The 18,236-nt window shown below is 44.5% G+C and overlaps 4 protein-coding genes and 1 non-coding gene across 8 annotated transcripts; 3 read left to right on the top strand and 2 right to left on the bottom strand.

The window, feature by feature from the left end:
• Nucleotides 1–97: 97 nt before the first annotated feature.
• Nucleotides 98–1,126, bottom strand: LOC100823490 (NDR1/HIN1-like protein 1). Its single transcript, XM_003573204.4, has one exon. The coding sequence runs from the start codon at nt 958–960 to the stop codon at nt 277–279; it is 684 nt and encodes a 227-aa protein (XP_003573252.1). The 5' UTR covers nt 961–1,126; the 3' UTR covers nt 98–276.
• A 4,775-nt stretch (nt 1,127–5,901) lies between these two features.
• On the top strand, nt 5,902–7,180 carry LOC104584012 (protein MKS1). Its single transcript, XM_010238092.3, has one exon. It carries the CDS (start codon nt 6,017–6,019, stop codon nt 6,845–6,847), a length of 831 nt encoding a protein of 276 aa, XP_010236394.1. The 5' UTR covers nt 5,902–6,016; the 3' UTR covers nt 6,848–7,180.
• A 1,219-nt stretch (nt 7,181–8,399) lies between these two features.
• LOC100824407 (glycine-rich RNA-binding protein RZ1A) lies at nt 8,400–11,741 on the top strand. Of its 3 annotated transcripts, XM_014900980.2 has the most exons (5): nt 8,400–8,534; nt 9,051–9,168; nt 9,797–10,390; nt 10,581–10,857; nt 10,937–11,741. In XM_014900980.2, exons 2-3 carry the CDS (start codon nt 9,058–9,060, stop codon nt 10,364–10,366), a joined length of 681 nt encoding a protein of 226 aa, XP_014756466.1. In that variant the 5' UTR covers nt 8,400–8,534; nt 9,051–9,057; the 3' UTR covers nt 10,367–10,390; nt 10,581–10,857; nt 10,937–11,741. The 3 variants fall into 3 exon arrangements, with proteins under 3 accessions (XP_014756466.1, XP_010234241.1, XP_010234242.1); XM_010235939.2 differs by having other exon boundaries at nt 9,797–10,857; nt 10,937–11,713; XM_010235940.2 differs by having other exon boundaries at nt 8,404–8,534; nt 9,054–9,168; nt 9,797–10,857; nt 10,937–11,713.
• On the top strand, nt 8,888–8,972 carry MIR5281A (microRNA MIR5281a). Its single transcript, NR_127132.1, has one exon. It is a non-coding gene; the product is annotated as a microRNA MIR5281a (primary transcript).
• Nucleotides 11,742–12,582: 841 nt separating the features above from the next.
• On the bottom strand, nt 12,583–17,726 carry LOC100837693 (serine/threonine-protein kinase STY17). Of its 2 annotated transcripts, none has more exons than XM_014900979.2 (14): nt 17,159–17,726; nt 16,678–16,814; nt 16,357–16,426; nt 16,143–16,253; nt 15,833–15,883; nt 15,533–15,642; nt 15,137–15,247; nt 14,991–15,064; nt 14,651–14,826; nt 14,064–14,159; nt 13,298–13,378; nt 13,146–13,196; nt 12,893–13,033; nt 12,583–12,804 (listed from the first exon to the last, which is right to left on the bottom strand). In XM_014900979.2, the coding sequence occupies exons 1-14, from the start codon at nt 17,474–17,476 to the stop codon at nt 12,784–12,786; spliced, it is 1,548 nt and encodes a 515-aa protein (XP_014756465.1). In that variant the 5' UTR covers nt 17,477–17,726; the 3' UTR covers nt 12,583–12,783. The 2 variants fall into 2 exon arrangements, with proteins under 2 accessions (XP_014756465.1, XP_010236395.1); XM_010238093.3 differs by having other exon boundaries at nt 12,583–12,812; nt 17,159–17,725.
• Between the last annotated feature and the right edge of the window lie 510 nt (nt 17,727–18,236).

Below are 18,236 nucleotides of genomic sequence, written 5' to 3' on the forward strand. Positions count from 1 at the left end.
AATAAAACGTGTGCCTTTTCACCGATTTACACAACCAACTCTGTCCCTCTCCTTTTTGTTCCTCTGTCAACAAATTAGATTCAGATAGACCACCAAATTATAGCTAGCCTAGCTCATGTGCTAGGAGCAAAATTGAACGCATCCATTCTATTGCAGTGGTATATATTTATGTATATATTTACTGGAACCAAAAGTCTTCTTCTGACGAGACGGGAGGACACATCACGGCTACAACACAAGTAACAGACAACAGAAGAGCAGTTGAGGGCAATTCATTCAGACGTCGACGACGCACGGCGCCGCCCGCTGGAAGTTGAAGCCGCTGCCACCGGAGGAGACACCGGAACCATAGCCGTCGTTCCCCTGTCCGGCGCCATTGACGACGGTGAGCAGAGCAGGGCACCTAGCCCTGAGCCGGTAATGCCCGGTAATAAACGCGCCGGCCTTCCACCTGATCCACCCATCCACCCTGACGGTGAGCAGCACGTATCCCGCCGCCTTGTCCTGCTGCATCGCGACGGCGAGGTAGGGCGGCAGCGGCACGTCGGCGCCGGAGAGGAAGGGCGACCAGACGGAGGTGTCGAGGTGGCCCTGGTACACCACGGGAAGCGCCGTCGGCACCGTCAGCTGCGCGCCCTTGTACTCCGCGTACGCGTCCGCGCGGTCGTAGTAGATCCCCACCCGCTCGTTCGGGTTACGCGCCGCCAGCGTCGCCTGCAGCGTCACCGTCAGGTACGCGCCGGCGGCGCCAGAGTAGCCGGAGGAGCCCTGGGAGGCGTTGAGGCAGAGGACCTGGAGGCCGTTGAGGTAGAAGCGGGGCTTGGAGGGGCGGAGGATGAGCCAGACGATGAGGATGATGAGGAGGACGAGGAGGATGAAGGCCAGGAGACCCGCGCAGAAGCGGCGGTACAGCCGCTGCCGCTCGCAGTCGCCGTGCTTGTCGCAGTGCTTGATCGACATCTTTTCCTCGCTCTTCTTCTTCGATTGATCCTCTTCTTGTGCTGTCTTCACCAAGAAAGAAGAGAGCTTTTCTTTCTGGTAATTGGTGGATAGTCGTTCGTAGCACAGAAGATCGTTGATTATATTGATGGGGGAGCCCCGAGTGGGGAGTGGAGTGAGCTGGTGAGACGTCCAAATCGGGCGATCGGCTTCAGTTCAGGCAACAGTCCATTGATTTCAACGTCAGAGATTTCTCTTAGTGCAGGATTATCAAAGGCAGGTTAGGCGAAGCACAAAGCCAAGGGAGGGAGGAAGAAGAGGCCGACACGCACAAATCTTGTCACCTTTTCGCTAATTTTTCCAGTGCACATCGCCATCACCCAAGAAATCAATTTAGTCTGCAAACTAGCTATGCACGCCTGCCTTTTTGCAATTACTGTCGAAATTGCATCTTGCCATCTTGTCTTTAGATGGAAATTAAACTGATCCCTGATTTGCTTTGCACGTGATGTGCTTGGCTTCTCGACTCGCTGTCGTCCTCAGCTGCATTGCTTCCCCTGCTTTTCTTTCTTGCTTGCTCTGTCTGTTCGGACCGACAACCTATCTGCGTAACTTAATTTTCACATACAATTAAACTGAAAGTAAGAGAATCAATCAAGATGCATGCGTTTACATCACCTGTCCTAATTAACGAACTAACGAACGAACACTGTCAAATTAAAACGGTACTACCAGATTATGTAACAGAGTCGGAATGAAAAATCGACATGAAAAGCTGACAAAACACACTCACTCTCAAGCCTCTTGCACGTTGGATTTGACATGCCAACGACCTCTCTCCCCAATAGTTTCAGAAAAAAAATGTTATTTCGTTCTATAGGGATTCAGAAACAATGTTTTCTTTTTATTTATTTCTTTAGGGATTCAGAAGCAATGTTCTTTCTTTCTTTGTTTAGGGATTCACTTCTTTTTCTTTCTTTGTTTAGGGATTCACTTCTTTTTCTTTCTTTCTTTAGGGATTCAGAAACAGTTGCTGGTGCCGTTCGATCTCGTCCTAACAAATGAATGAACGACCTTAGCAAAAATTCAAGATGAGTGCATCCAAGCTACCTACCTCCTGTGCTGTACTTCTCTGTTGTTGGACCAAACGCTAACCCCTCCCTACTCACTCACTCAATCAGCTCAAGCAGTGCAGCCACCAAACATGGATGGATACCACACAGAACAAATTATAGGGGCCGCTTGATGACTCGGCATACATCGGAACAAATTAGAGCGCAAACCATGCATCATCGCCTTTTGACCCCCCACGATCGGTCTATAAAGCACGAAACGATGTTGCTATGTGTGCACCTACAGTTTTAGGAATGAATGGATGTCTGTGCAGGTTGTTAGAGTGGAGTGTTCTAGTGAAAGAAGGAACCAAATCTCTTTTGTGTCTGGTCCACGCATAGAGATCAACACAAGCATGACATCACCACGCGACGGAGGAATTGATTAAAGCATGATGAAGTATATCCCAAGGAAACTTTGCCTGTGAAATCAATCCTTAAAAAGGGTCTTAATTGATTATCAGGAGACAAAAAGGGAGCCCCAATGATCAAGAAAAGAAAGTGTATGCCTGCCTCTTATACACCATGTTGTTGTTGTTCTTGACAACAATTAGAGTAAGGGGTGCCAATACTCGATGGCACAAGTGCGGGTATAAAAGTAGGGCGTGTACGCCGGCCTTATAGCGAAGGTCGCCGTATACTTGGACAAGTTGACACGTCGATATTTTTTGAATAAGTTCGGTCGACCTTGTGGGTGCGACTTAATCATATGTTAGGAAAGACTTCGAGCGGGTTGTTAGCTAAGAGCTTGGGTCGAGCGGATCTTCCCAAGACACCTTTTAGCGAGAGGTTCGTCGGGGCCGTCTCGTACTTGGACCGAACGCGTCTTTCCAAGTATCGAGGTTAGGATACCCTCGAAACTCTAACCCAACCCCTTTTCCTTCGAGCCCGTGCCAACCAAGGTTAGCTCGGAGCCTCGAAACTAGAGTCCCCTAGAAGGCTTCTCGAGGCCGATCGACTTTTAGTCGAGAGCGGCGCGCGAGAGCGAACCTTAGAGGGAGCACTCTACCTCTCTCCCCTTGAGTTTATTCAAGTGAGAATGAATGGTACATGTCTTCATAGGGGGTATTATAACCTAGGGGTCCATGACAAAATAGCATGGCTATCCTTGAGGGAGAGAGAAAAGTGGGGACAAAATGGCAAAAGTAGCTCCTTTGGTCCATACCTTTTGTATGCACCATGAGGGGGAAGTGAGGGATGGTCCATGGTCCATGGTGCCTCATCCCACACATTTCTTGCTCCCTACTCTACTCATTTGACCTTTTGACCATGGCATGAGAGGCTTGACTTGTTGACTTATTTTTGTTTGCCACGTAGGATTGACCGCGTCACGTGGGCATCTTGACTCGTGTTTGGAAAACGTTGACTTGGTCGTCGCCACGTAGGATTTACGGGCCGGTCCATATAAAGATTTTATTTTACTACAACACACCAAAACCAAGTTACATTATTACTCGGATTGCGTTTGAAAGAAAGAAAGTTCAGCAGAAAGATGGTTTCCAAGAAAGTAAATCCAAGTATATCCCAAACGTAGCTAGGTAGCAAGAGGAATACTGCCGATACCAATAGTCTCAATCTGAAACAAAGTGCCTGCTGGGGAGAGAATATATCACAAAGGCACTGCAACCACAAAGGTGTCATCTTTTGTGATGAGCCTGCATATTGGATTCTTATCCACATATTGTAAAGGCCAAAGTGCAAAGCTTATTTAGGGGATTTATATTACTACACATGCTTCAAGATACATAGCTTAGTTCAGAGAAAATATGAGCATTAATCAAGACAGGCCTGTTCCAGGATAGGAAACAATCTTAAGTAATTAGGTGAGTCGTCGTGGTACTACAAAATTGCAGGCACACATGACAATTAGCAAAAGTGACGATTAACGAAGTGGACATGAACAAGATGGACTTTTTTTCTTCTTAGAATAAGATTTGTTAGAGCTCTTTTTCTAGCCCAGCCCGTTGAGCCCTCCAGGGCTCCAGGCCAGGCCTAGCTCTGGACAGTCAATAACTGGGGTCTGGGCTGGACCGGCTTTGGTTTCTTCTCTTCTTTGGTTGAGCTGGCCAGGTTCCGTAAAATGTAGAGGAGGTTAATTGGGCCAGGCTCACAGCATTCACGGTACATACATGTGGGCATTTCTCCTAAAATGTAAATAGCCAGGGCTCACCAAATAAATGTAAAACAGTCCTCCTGATAATAAATGTAAAACAGTCCTCCTGATCTTTCCTACTTATAAAGATTAGAGTTTGTTGTCGTCAATTCACTCTTTTCTAACCCTTCTTTTGTCACCCTTGACAAGTAGATCGTACAAACTCATGAGTTGAAATTTCATGTCATAATCCTTCCTTACATAGTCTCTACTACTGCGTTTCCTCTCCAATCTCCATGACTTTGGGTTCAAAGTTCAAATTCAGCAAAGTCTATCACCAGGCTTTATGGCATTGGTTCATGAGCTAACTAAGTGACTATCATGTTGTTTTCAGTTTTAATTTTTTTCCTTAGCAAAACACGGGCACAAAAAGCTAGTTAAATTAACGCTCTGGGCACCTGCATAAATAGTGCTACAATTAGTAGTTACTACTGATTAAAATAAGCCTGGAAATTAATGCATGGTAAGTAAGGAATGCTTCAGCAAGAATGAGAGTGGTAATCAGGTACACTGAGTCGTCAGAACAGAAGGCGCGCGGGAAAGAGAAGCTAGCTGATGCATGGATGGATGGAAGGCTGGAAGCAGTCAAGAAAAGAAGATGAGCTAGTCTTGTCACTCACTGACTTTCCTTCATTAATTTCTTCAGCTACGACCTCCGCTACGCTACTCATCTCCTGCCTTGACCAAGTCGTCCCTCTGACTAGCTGCCACCTCCTGTTGACTGTGTTGTGCTCCATAAATCTGATGTTGTCAAGTACTACTACTAGTACTATTTATTGCTGGGATTAGCCTGTACGTTAATTAACTGTGCGTGGCCGTTTCATCATTAACCATGCATATGGGGAGTATCCATCATCGATTTTCTGATGAATTGGTCGTCCTAAACCCTGTTAAGACCCAACTGATCACGATAGATGACTGAATTTAATTAGAGACAGTAATAGCAACGACAGGGATAAAAAGAACCCTGTATATATAACTGCAAGGGTTGACGCTATCAAATGATGCCAAAGTCAGTCGATGGGGGTTTCTTGAATTCAGCCCGACTTAATTAGCTAACGCTCTAGGCTCTACAGCTACCGTAGACATATGAATATACAGTCAACACAAGACTTGCTCAAGTCAGAATCTATATCAATCAGGGATGCATGAGTAGTACATTTCAGAAGATCCAGTTAAGGTAGCTAACCCCTCTGTCTAGTAGAAGATTTATTAGCCTGATCGATCGATGATTCGAAGGAGAAGAGCTGAAATGAGAGGAAGCTTCGATGGTCGATCGATGGGTCTCTTTGGGGAAAAGGACAGATAGTAGCTAGCGCCGCTAGACAGAAGCACACGAATCTGACTGGGTTGTTGGGTCTCTCTCAGTGCCAGTCAAATCTGAAGCTGACAAGAAACAAAAGAGGATTGCACCGCAGTGGAGAATTTTTGGCGCCACCCCATGCATGCATGCGTCACCCTTTCTAAGCTTGCATTGGACGTGTTCAAAATTACTAGTATCACAGTTAGAAAAACACTTAATTTGTTCCCCGATATATCGCTTTTACATGATATTGCAATCGAGTGCTTTGTTGACCTGTTACACGCCCATGCACCCTTCTAGCTCCTCTTAATCGCCCTCCAATTTCAAAACTTGGTCACTGAATTTCTGCCACCTCTATATATACACGGCCGGCTCGCCCAAGAGTGACAAGAGACACGTGCTAACCAATAACCATACTTGGAGAAGACCCTGGTAATATCAACGCCGGCCGGCCACCGACGTTCATCGAATCGTCGATCCATCAGCGTGAAGATCGGATTACTTGCATATATGGAGCACTCCGGCTCCGGCGGCTCGTCGTCGTCATCGTCGTGGAAAAGCGGTGGCCGGGAGATGCAGGGTCCGCGCCCAGCGCCACTGAGGGTGCACAAGGAGTCGCACAGGATCAGGAAGCCGCCGCCGCCGCAGCCGCAGCGGCAGCCGGTGATCATCTACACGGTGTCGCCCAAGGTCATCCATGCCGACCCCTCAGACTTCATGTCCGTCGTGCAGCGCCTCACCGGCCCGTCCGGCGCCTCATCATCGTCATCACAGCCGCCGACGCCACCGTCTTCCTCGATGCCGTTCCCGTTCTACGGTGCCATGCCCCCGCCGCCGGCCCAGGCTCAGCAGCTGCCGTTCCCGTTCCATCTCCAAGCGGCGGCCGCGGCGGCGGCCATGGCGCCGCCACCGCAGACACAGCTCTCGGCGGCCGCGCGCTTCGCCGCCTTCGAGCAGGCGACCACTTCGGCCGCAAGGAGCGCCGGCGCCGGCGTTCACCGTGGGGATCTGCCGCCTCTGCCGAGCATCCTTTCTCCGGTGCCGGGGTCCCTCCCGCCGACGGTCATGCCGCAGCCGCCGGGCTTGATCTTCTCCCCAACCTCCGGTGGTGGCAACACGGGCGTCGGTGGCATCAACCTGTTCGGCGAGCTCGTCAGCCCCAGCCCCGCATTTCTCGCTGGACAGCACGGCGCCGCCGGTGCAGCAACTCCTCCTCCGACAACGACGTCGACGACAATGTTACAGTATTTCCAAGCAGCTGCAGCAACAGGAACGGCAGCGGCGCCTTCGTCGTCGACTCCATACTATTGGGATCTCTTCAACAACAACCACCCGAATTAATTAACCAACACGATGATCGAATTCGATTCACATTTGCCTGCGCAATGATCGACATATATGGTATATATGTGATGGGAATTAATTAACTTGATAGATACTTCGATAGATAGCCTAAGTTGATCAGCAGCTGGTAGCATGCAATGAAGCTTCTTCATTCATCCAGTACGTAGTGTACTACTTGTAGCTATAGCTAGCCATACCTCTTCTTTTCTTTGCACCCCATTTTGGAGGTGATTGATGATATATATTTGAGATTGTAGAATGATGTAATTCCCTTTAATTTGTACTTTGAGATTGTAGAATCATTCCTATTTCCTGAGTCTGTTGAATGAACGAACTGCCGTTTTTCAATCGTTGTGAGGAATTCTATTTACCATTAACTGGATATATGGGTTTTGGGGTAGTATAGTGCAACAAAATAAAGATCAGAGAAAAGTATGCAATGTAATATCGAAGATGGATATCTACATGTGCCAACAAATGAAAAAGCCATCACTCTACACCATCCACAAAATGATTTGGTGTAACAAATTAAGATTAACCGCAACACCAAAAGTAGTCCAGTGTAACAACTAACATATCGTACAACATACGGCGTGCAATAGTATTATTCATAATATCAGAAAACCGTGGGGAACACGTTCCTGAAATTTCTAAACTTTTGATCGGCACCAAAAATTTGTCCAGAACAAAAAAAATTAAACCCTGTTATAAAGAACACTTTTTTTTTTGAGAATCTATAAAGAACACATTTTTTGAGAGAAATACGGCACTTTATTGATGACGGCAAATCATTACAAAGAGTTTCGCGGATACAAATCCGGGGTACAAAGCCTGAAAATAGATGAAACAAAGCGCTCCGCAGAGCGAGCTAAGACATGTGCCGAAATATTGCAAGAATGAGTAATACGAACAAAAGGAACAGGACTGAAGCTTGATATCTTGCACAACCACTCCAATAGCACTGCGATCCACCACAGGAGATTGAATGCGTTGCACCAACGACAAACAATCAGAAGCAACCAATAGATTGGTAAAGCCCTCCTGTCCAGCAATAGAAAGAGCATGCCGAACAGCCATAGCTTCGGCCAGCTCAGGAACAACCACATCGCTGAACAATTCGCTACAAGCAATGACACAGGTGCCCTGGAAGTCTCTCATCACCACACCAATTCCCATTTTACGAGAAGAAGAAAAGAGTGCAGCATCAACATTAATATAAATTGTACCTTCCGGCGGCGGAGACCAGCGTCTGTGGGAGACGGGTTGGAAATGAAACTCGATCATGTCAATGTAAGCCTTTGCCTGGATGGCAACTGAGTGGGAGGCAGTCATGCGCGAAACGCCACAGATTAATGATCATCTTGCCCGGCACCTTGATAAGAACACATTTGGTTCAAGCAGATCCCGATTCCGAAGCTGCTGCCAGGGTGTACTGTCTACAGCCCAATACTGCTGCCAGCTTCAATTAACCATGGGCCGACGTTCGACGGTGCAAAGCCCACAACGACCCAGCCCATGAAGGCCCAAGTGTATCTGGAACGGAGCCCAGGAAACCGTCCCGGTTATAAATTTGCTTCCCCGTCTTCTTCTTTCTTCTTATCTCTCCGCCTTCCCCAAATCGATCTCGATTTCTCTGCAGCGACTCCCGATCTCTCTCCCACGCCGCCGACTGCCTTCGCGGGAGGTAATGCTTCGTTCATGGATGGGGAATCCCGATCTTAGTTTGCTTGAATTTGGGGCCGCTGGGTTTCTCGGCGCCTTGGTAGCCTGCTGTTCTAGGGTTTACGCGTACGTACGTAGTTCTGGTAGTGCTTTGTTAGGGTTCTTCTTTTTCAGATTCGACTGCTGACTGATCTATATCCTGGCGGATAATTAATGCTAGCTTCTACTGTTGCCACCCAAGGGTTAAATACGTCCCATCTTGTTGCTTTGTAATCCTTGTGCTTGAAAATTTGGTCTTCCTAATTATCGAAGATTTGTCGATTTGGGTGGATGATGGTTAGTAGTGGTATTAGTGGACCCAAATCAGTGATATTTACTCCCTTCGTTCCTATTTATAAGACGTCTTGGCAAGTCAATTTGGCTTGCCAAAACGTCTTATAAATAGGAACGGAGGGAATACTTGGGCGTGATGCTAGGTTGAGCCCCTGCTTGCACTTCTTGGGTGTTTTAGCCAGCTGACAGTTGTGTTTTTCTACAGTAGCAACATGTCGGACGCTGATGAGTACCGTTGCTTCGTCGGGAGCCTTTCGTGGTCCACAACTGATGTGGATCTCAAGGACGCGTTTGGGAAATTTGGCCGTGTTACTGAGACCAAGGTAAGATTTTATCTTCATAGGGAGCTGGGATGCTAAGATTTGTGGGTGGGAATAATAATACCCTTGGTTCTTTTAGGCAAGCGAATGTGTACTATGTTTAAGGCTACGATTCTCCAAAAACTGCAATTCTGCCACTAAACATTCTTTATGCTGACATGCCTATGCAACTGGAACACTTTCTTGGTAAATATTGTGCGTGATGTACATTTATCGAACCTGCAATAGGGTTTGTATGATCCTCAGGTACTAGTAAAGTACATTGTAGCTGATCATATGGTGGTGTGCTGTGACGGGGTCAAGTGTCGCCTTACTGCTTGAGCTTCAAAATCTATTTTATTTTATGTGTGAAGAAGGACTTGTTAACATTGTTGCAAATGTTTTCTCAGACATAGGCATTTACGGCTCTTGATTTGCACCTTATAATAATAGGTCTTTGACTGCTGTCTCTAGCTTCTGCAACTCAGTGTGCCAACTCTTGATTTGCATCCTATACTAATAGGTCTTTGACTGCTGTCTAGCTTCTGCAACTCAGTGGCACACGTCGTTTGATGCAGCACTCTTTCGGTTTTGGCTCCATCTTTAACTCTTAATTCCAGGAATCATTAATTGCATGTGTATCAATTTGCAGGTTGTTCTTGACAAGTACTCTGGCCGATCACGTGGCTTTGGATTTGTTACTTTTGATGACAAGAAGGCCATGGAAGAAGCTGTGGAGGCTATGAATGGAATTGATCTGGATGGAAGGAATATTACTGTTGAAAGAGCACAGCCTCAAGGTTCAGGCAGGGACCGTGATGGAGACTACCGTGGTGGTGGTGGTGACTATGGACGCGACCGTGGCCGTGATTTTGGTGGCGGTCGTGGTGGTGGGGGTCGCGGCGGCGGTGGAGATTGCTACAAATGTGGCAAGCCTGGCCATTTCGCCAGGGAGTGCCCTTCTGGTGATGGTGGGGACAGGTACGGTAGCAGGGATGACAGGTATGGTGGCAGGGATGACAGGTACGGTGGCAGGGATAGTGGTAGGGATGACAGGTATGGTGGTAGCAATGGCAGCAGCCGCTATGGACCTGACCGTGGTGGCGATCGCTATTCTGGGAGCCGTGATGGTGGAAGCCGCAGTGGTGGTGGTGGTGGTGGTGATCGATACAGCCGTGACAGGTCTGGACCGTATGAACGTCGTAGCCGAGATGGATACTGATCTCGATTGGTGATTCTGTCTCAGGTATGAAAGCAATTTGGTAAAACTTAAAGTGGTATGTTTGCTTTATTATCACATATAATGCAGCAAATCGTTTGCTGTTGTGTACTCTTATGAGAAGTTTGATGCTGTCATTACCTGTGCTGACTAGTGCGTGGTTTGCCCAATGTTCTTATCTGGATCTGGCTTGTAACCGGTTCCTCGGGAGCTGCAGTGGATTGCGTTATTTCTGTCTGAATTATATTTGGGGTCCATGTTTCTGTGTTGCTCTGATGGTAAAAATCCTGTCATGGTACTGGCCCTGGTTTCTGTTCTTGTATTACATCACTCGTGGTTTTCATTGGAAGTACGGTCTCGGTGTCAAGGATGTTGAAGAATTACAAATCGTTATTTAGTCTCACTGAGGTCTTGAGGGGGAGAATCAACATTCTATACCGGGGGTAACCATCTCCTTAAAATTTCCTTCAGAAACTTGAACAAGGAAAAAAAGGGTAAAATCTTGAGTTTTCTTTACAAGAGATTTTGTTATTCTTTCTTAATAAGCTATGATTCTCACATAATTTTTCGCAGGCATTTGGCCTTTGTGTTCCTATTGGTCTGCATGGCTTAGTGCTAATATTTTGCTATTCAACGTCATCCTCGCTTGTACTGTTCTGTGGCACTCCTGCTCTCAGTTAGACGAGATCCCTGAAACTCTTGATTCATTGGTTAAAGTGGACCTGACCTGCTTTGAAGTTTCCTTTGTTGGGTTCTGGTCTTTGTTGTCTCTTGAGAACTGTCACTGGGAGGATCCAATAGCTCCGTGTCATCTTCTTTATTTCACGGGTTGCTGCCATGGATCACCTACTTTGTTCAGCCTGTTGGGTCTGGTACCATGTCCGCTGTTACCTTGAGTACCTGGAAAAGATGCATAGGCTCTCTTACCTTCATTTCTGATGCAATCCAAGTCTTGAGGGTCCTTAAGAAAGTTCTAGAGTCTCCATTGTGCAGGTTTATCCTCTGTTGCCAAGTTCTTGAAAGGAGGAAACTGTTTTCTTGTCAGTAAAAGTCGCCTGTTTCTCTTGCCAAGCCGCACAATTTTGTCTCTCATGCACTATTGTTCTAGTTTGGCAGCGAAATATGGGTGATGGGCTCCTGACCTCCTGTTATTGGTCGCAGGATGGTAGTCCACATTTTTGGAGGGTCTACATTTTCCTTATTTTGACTGCATTTCCTTCTCTTTTAGTGGAGCAAGCTCCCAAGTTTCTTTAAGAAGCCTGATGCATTTTAACATTTGTGACATTTTGTGTATGATGAAATTGTTACTGTCTTTGGTTTGTACAAATGGATGTGATATGCTTGATTATCTGTTCTAGTACTTCCCAAATGGCTGTAATCGTTGTGAAGCAGCATGATTGTCTCATTTGCCTTTTTTTGCTGCATATGTTCTATTTGACCTACATGAGCAAATAGACTGCTTCCCTCTCTGCCACCGCAATGAACAACTTGCTCAATCGTCAGTGCTGTAATCTACGCTCAACGTTTCTGTGCAAATATGCTGTCCTTTACCTCATTTCGCTTGTTAAGAAAGTTGTTGATGACAGGTTCTAAATTGGGATAGACGCAATGTAGTTTCACAATTTCATTAACCCTAGCCAGACTGGCAACAGCCAACCATTGACGGTCTAACCAAGCATAGCAAAAGTAGAAGCTCTTTTTATCAAGATGATGGAAGTAATCTTGTAAAAGAATTCAGACAAAGCACTGCAGTCCTCCTCTCTAAGGACTAAGCTAAGGACCTGAAGTCTTGTAACAGCTGATACACAGCAAGCAATTAGACTCTGAAAACTACTCCATCCACCCCTAATTCTTTTCGTTGTTTTAGTTCAAATTTGTACTAAAACAATAACAACAAGAATTAAGGGATGGAGTGAATACTTGCCATTCTCAGCTGGTTTTGCAGGTTCTTTTAGGCGACATTTTTCTAAAATGTCAGTGCCATTTCCTCGATTCATTTCTCACAATCTTCACCATTTGGATCAAATGTCATGACACGGATTTGAAGAGTAATTTGCTGACTTGGCAGACCCATCACCGTAAACCACTTAACGCATACAACACTCTGTCAGAGCATGCAATTCAAATATTTTCAGAGCTCATGCTTCGAAAGTAGACTCTTCCAGAGTTCAAGACTGGAAAGTGAACCTTCATATATAGCACAAGAGCACACAGAGATGTTCATCCCAAAATGACCCCGTTGATGCTTTGTCCCGCTTGATCAATTACATGCGCAAACGAAATGGTTATGAACACTATTACATAGCATACATACATTTTAAATGGAAAAATAATTATAAACAATGATATTAAACACCATTACATGATGAAATGAAAAAAAAAAAGATGTCCACTATGATATCTTTTGCATCTTTTTTGCTCTAAATCGTTGATGGCCTCCCCTGTGCACCTTAAAAAAAATGATCACAAAAAAAATTGGTTGTTTATAGAAAATTGGGTTCGGAAAACAACGTGAGTTCTAACTCATACCTGAACTTGTTGTAAGATGTCCTCAAGTTGTATGATGATCTCCCCAAAAACGGGCCGTGCGTTGGGATCTTCATCCCAGCATTGTTGAATCAATTTCGATAACCCCGGGTGAACCCTTGGTGGGATCTCCAAGCGGAATCCCTGTCGCAATTCGCAAAGCCAGCAGAGCGTAAGAGAAAGTGGCGAGTATCTGTGAAGTAAGATGCGCGCTGAGTTCATCTAGGGATAGCCAGCAGCAGAGATAAATATATACCTGCCTTACTCCCAATGCAGCTTGCAAGGGCGTCATCTTGTCATATGGGACCTTTAGCACAATTAAGACTTCACTGTTACCTTTAACCATTACAATAGGGAATTTAAATAACTAGGAAGAAAGCTCGCGATGTATTCGATACCAGGGTATACCTTTAAGGTTACCAATTCCCACAGAACAATAGCAAAGCTGAACACGTCCGCTTTGTGATCATAAGGCTTATGATTAATAACCTATTAAGATAAACAACACAAATGAGCTTCTCACAAAACAAAAACTAGCTGTTATTAGTAAAACTTGTGTGAAAATTATTCCTTTTACTGAACTCGTCTCCTTTTATTAGAGACAAAAAGAGATATCTTATTTGTCACCATGAATCAGGTACATGATTCAGCTCACAGAACATGTAATTCAGTTCATCAATTATGAAGGAATTTTAGATGTCCAAATGGCACTGCTGACCCAAAACCTCTTCAGACTGATCCCATATAACCATTTTTATGGCACCTGCATGGGGGAGCTGAAGAAGTTCAAAATTTAACTGTTATATTAGAAATAGCGGTTTCGGCACTGCTTCACTGACAAGTTGCAGAACAATGGTCCCTTATTGTTTTGTAGTACTTTTGTACACCATTAGCCAATCTATAGTTCCTTTAGGTTCTGAAAGGTATCCCTAGAACTCAACCGCGCCTTTCCCAATTTGTGAATAGTGTCAAGGGCCACATTAACGAACTGGTTGCAAAAATAATCTAGAAAATTATGTTTCACCATGAGCAACTAGAAAGCGAGGCGAAGTGATGAATGCTACATGCCAAGAACTAGGAAGATTGAAAATAAATAAACATGACATTAAATCTTCCTAAAATGAAAGAGAAGTGATGAATTTTAAAAGGTAAAAGACAAATAATTTAACCCTACCTCGGGCGCCATCCATCTGTATGTTCCCGTTTCAGCAGTCATTTGGTCCTCCTGACTACCAAGTATAGCCACATTGAAGCCTTCAATCTTCAGAGCCTATTTCCAGAAGCAGATCTATAAGTTAATAGACAATGACTAGGCAGGTGGCTATTTCCAGAAGCAGATCTACAAGTTAACAGGTAATGGCTAGGCAGAAGCAGACATACAACCTTTTTTTTATCTATCAATGCATTGAGATGCATAGCTTTTGCATTTTCTCGAAAAAAAGGTGAAAGGTCAACTGTTGATTCCCTAAGCAACTAACCTTTTTTTCTGAATGAGATTAGATCTCAATTGTGGTCAAACTTACTAGAACTTATTCAAGCTCTGCTATTGCCAGTTTGCCAGATCTGAATAGTAAATATTCATTTAATTATTTACTTGAAGAATGATCTTCTAACAAAGCAGAACCATCTGACTAAAAACCAAAGGGCCATCAATATGCCTTTATATGTTTTCCAGGTTTAATACCACACATCAGAAACACAGAAGAAACTGGCCCCTGGATACTCAACCAATAGCTTATCATTTTGAATAAGTATGCATACTTGACCGTAGCCTTTGAGCACATTTGCAGTCTTCAAATCTCTATGGATTATGTTATTCCGGTGCAGATATTCCATTCCTTTTGAGATACTGATAGCAATCCTTAGAATCTCACGGAGGTCTAAAAGATGTTTTTGCTTGTGTAGAAATTCATACAAGTTCCCTTCAGGCATGTATTCTGAAAGAAACAGAATCAGAGTGGGCTACATTGAAACTGAACAATCCACTCATTAAAAAAAATTTAATTAATAAGTACGAGTCTTCTGATACACAATCATGCGGAGTGTTCTAAAATGTAGACTAGCGATTGTGACAGACTGACAGTTGACTCTATGATAGTACCTGTTACAATGCAATAATTTGGATGGTTTGTGCATGCCCCATAATATTTAATGATGTTTTCGTGATTGACAATCCTGGAGGAAAAATATCATGAATCAATCAGAATAAGACATGTGATTATTTAGCAATGGGTGCAGAAAGCTTGCCTTAGAATAAGTGCTTCCTGCAATAACTCAACTCCGGAAGGATTATTGAGATCTTCAGTACATTTGAGCATCTTTATAGCAACATCACAACCACTAAACGTTCCTCTATATCTGTGAATCAGAAAATGAATGAGATCTGCTGGATAATTTGAGTAAAAAGACAGGCATCTGCCATTCACATACAGATAGGAATGGATTTTGTTTTGTCAGTTGGCTTCATATCAAATGCCAACATTTCCTTGTCAACAGATGCCAGTACGCCTAGGTTTATAGTGTAGACTAGAGAAGAGCACTAGCCAGGCTAGCAGTGAATTGACATAATGGGCACTCCAAGTGAATGAACCCTACGGTAATCAATAAATATCAGACACTGTCAAGTGCCACAACAGTTCTTACAAGTCAGCAGAAGTTCCAGATGCAATCCTTTCCCCCTTTGTTAACATACTCCAGTCGATTTCAGAATCTCCAACCTGTTGTTGTAGCTCACGTATTTTATGAGGTGATCCCTACATATTACGTGGAGACAATTTAACTCAATCTGCTGGGAAATGTTACACATGGCATCCTAACTAAAGATGCAGTTTTGTTTCCACATAATACAGCATTTACTGCGAACATGTGAGATAAAACAAGCATACATATGATATGACTGAAATATAATTATTTAGATAATTTAAATGGAAAAGGGAATCATACAAATTTTCGTGTTGTCACATCATTAAACATCCTGATCAACTCATCTGTCTCCTGCATGTACAATTGCAAAATGAGAGACATGTTCGCCAAACTTCTTATATATGACAATCATAAGTAGGCCGCATTTTTAGCCAGTGACACTGCAAACCGGCAAGTTTCTTTAATTAATTCTGGAGATAATATAGTCACATTCTACGCACAAAAAGAAAATAACATGTGCAGATACTGATGGGGCCTCGCCTACAGAAAATAGTATATGCAGAAAGTCATAAATAGTCCAGCACTACATACACGCATGGTTAAAATTTACCTCTGTCATCCACCCATCAACAACAAAGATATCCAAACAAAAGCCATCGGTTGTGGAGTAAACATGAGCTTCATGAATATTCAGTCCAACGTCAGATAGCAATGTAATTAGCTGTTAACCAATCATTTCTCGTAAGCACCTTGGCATGTCAAATATTAAAGGCACGCTGTATGAAAATGGATACCAAGACAGTAAAAAGAAGCATTGGCATTACCCAGCTAAGGAGCTTGGGCCTGTTGACGGAGGAGAAGATGATTTCATGAAGAAAGTTAGGTTCCGAAGTCCTGAAGAATCGAGAGGCAGTCTTAACTAACACTAATAAACAAAGGCAGAGCAATTTGACAGGATGATTTGTTGGAGAGGAAGGAAAAATTGCAGCACGTATTTCGGATTCAAACAAGGAAAAACAGAACTTGGAAGTGAGAACAGCCGGTGTGAAATACAAAATGAAGGAAAGGTACAAAGGACAGTGATGGGTGCGATTTTACTGATGCATGCTAAGGACAGTCAAGATATGATTTCAAAGTGAAACTACCTTGACGAGGCAGACGTAGTGCACATGTCGTCGGCATCATGTTTGCTTTCTAAAGTGAGATCTTCCGATAACTTTTGGCATAGATCAGACTCAGTATCGGTCCCCTCGTAGCCGTAGTCCGTTTGAATTGTAAAGCACTGCTCATCAAGGTAGAACAAAAAGAATTGCGATTATCCTTTTTCCACTTTCGGTACCATACCAACCAATCTAAATGTCATCACCCACATATAATGACTTCACACGAGCAAAACACTGTAACCGGGGTGTGTGTCCAGGTGTATATGTAAGAAAAATCTTTTCACAACAGCTGAAAGATGGCTTCAGTTATCTACTTGTTCAAAATTAACCGAGGATTTCGACCAAACATGAAACCGAATCGGCTGCACATATGCATTTCTTATGATACTGGGTTGCACCAATTTATAGCAGGCGCAATTGACTCAGATGGATGAATTTCAAAGCGAGAGAAATTAGAAAATACCTGGAGGAAGCGAGCGCTGAAGACGGGGTAGCCGGTGCTAGCGCACTGGTGGAGGATACTCCGGTGGAGGAGCACGTCTTCACCGGCGGCCTTGGACGAGTCCACGAGGTAGCTGAGCGGCAGCCTGTCGAAATGGGTGTCGAGCATCTCCCGGAAAGAGGAAGCATCAGGCGGAGGACACTCCCCATGCCTGCTGTTGCTGGCCTCCAGCAGCAGCAGGTGCTCGTATATCCTGCGCCGCAGGCCGTCGCCATCGACGCCGGCGGCCCTGGGCGGCGAAGAGCTCTCCCCCCAATCCTCCGCCAAATAACCCGCCATTCGCGGCGAGGGCACCGAGAACGAACCTTGAACAGTTCTTCAGGCCGGGCTGGGTTGGGGTATTTGTAGGCTGGCCGGCGAGGGGAGCTCAAGCGAGCTCCGCCCCGCCTAGCTTCCATCGGATGGGATTTACAAGAGTGGAGACGAAGCAGAAGAAGAAAAGAAGGATTTTTAGTTGTTTCCGGCGCCATAGCCGAGGTGACGAGCTTCCCGAGGCCGCCCGGCAGTTGATTCTTGCCACTTCCGGCCGAGGGTATTTTGGTCACAGCTTAAATAAGAAAAAAAAAGGTTCTTCCGCAAACACTACCACCATTTCAACGAGCAAGGAGTGGTTGTCGATGGCTGCACGAATGACTCAAGACAGCACAAAAACGAGTCCAAAACACAACATTTGAGCAACTGGCTACTCCAGAAACCACAAGCAACACTGCTGCAATTATTTCCATTCAAATAACCGCACAATTGACGTCCCCGAGCCGCCCAGCCCCACCGCCGGAAAAATATATTTTTTAAAATTTGACCAAGATAATAGAAAAATAAGCTAGCCATTACAATATTAAATAAATATACTATGAAAATATATGTCATGATAGATTCAATAAAAATAATTTAGTGTTGTACATGTTGGTAGATTTTCTTAGAAATTCAATCAAACTTTTTTTTATTCAGAATAAAACTAGAACACCTTATAATAGGAAATACAAAAAATAGGCACACCTTCGTGGGTGGCTCTTAGAAAAAATAACTTGTAACAATAAAC

Source organism: Brachypodium distachyon, chromosome 3 (assembly GCF_000005505.3).
Source record: "Brachypodium distachyon strain Bd21 chromosome 3, Brachypodium_distachyon_v3.0, whole genome shotgun sequence".
NCBI classification, from domain to species: Eukaryota; Viridiplantae; Streptophyta; class Magnoliopsida; order Poales; family Poaceae; genus Brachypodium; species Brachypodium distachyon.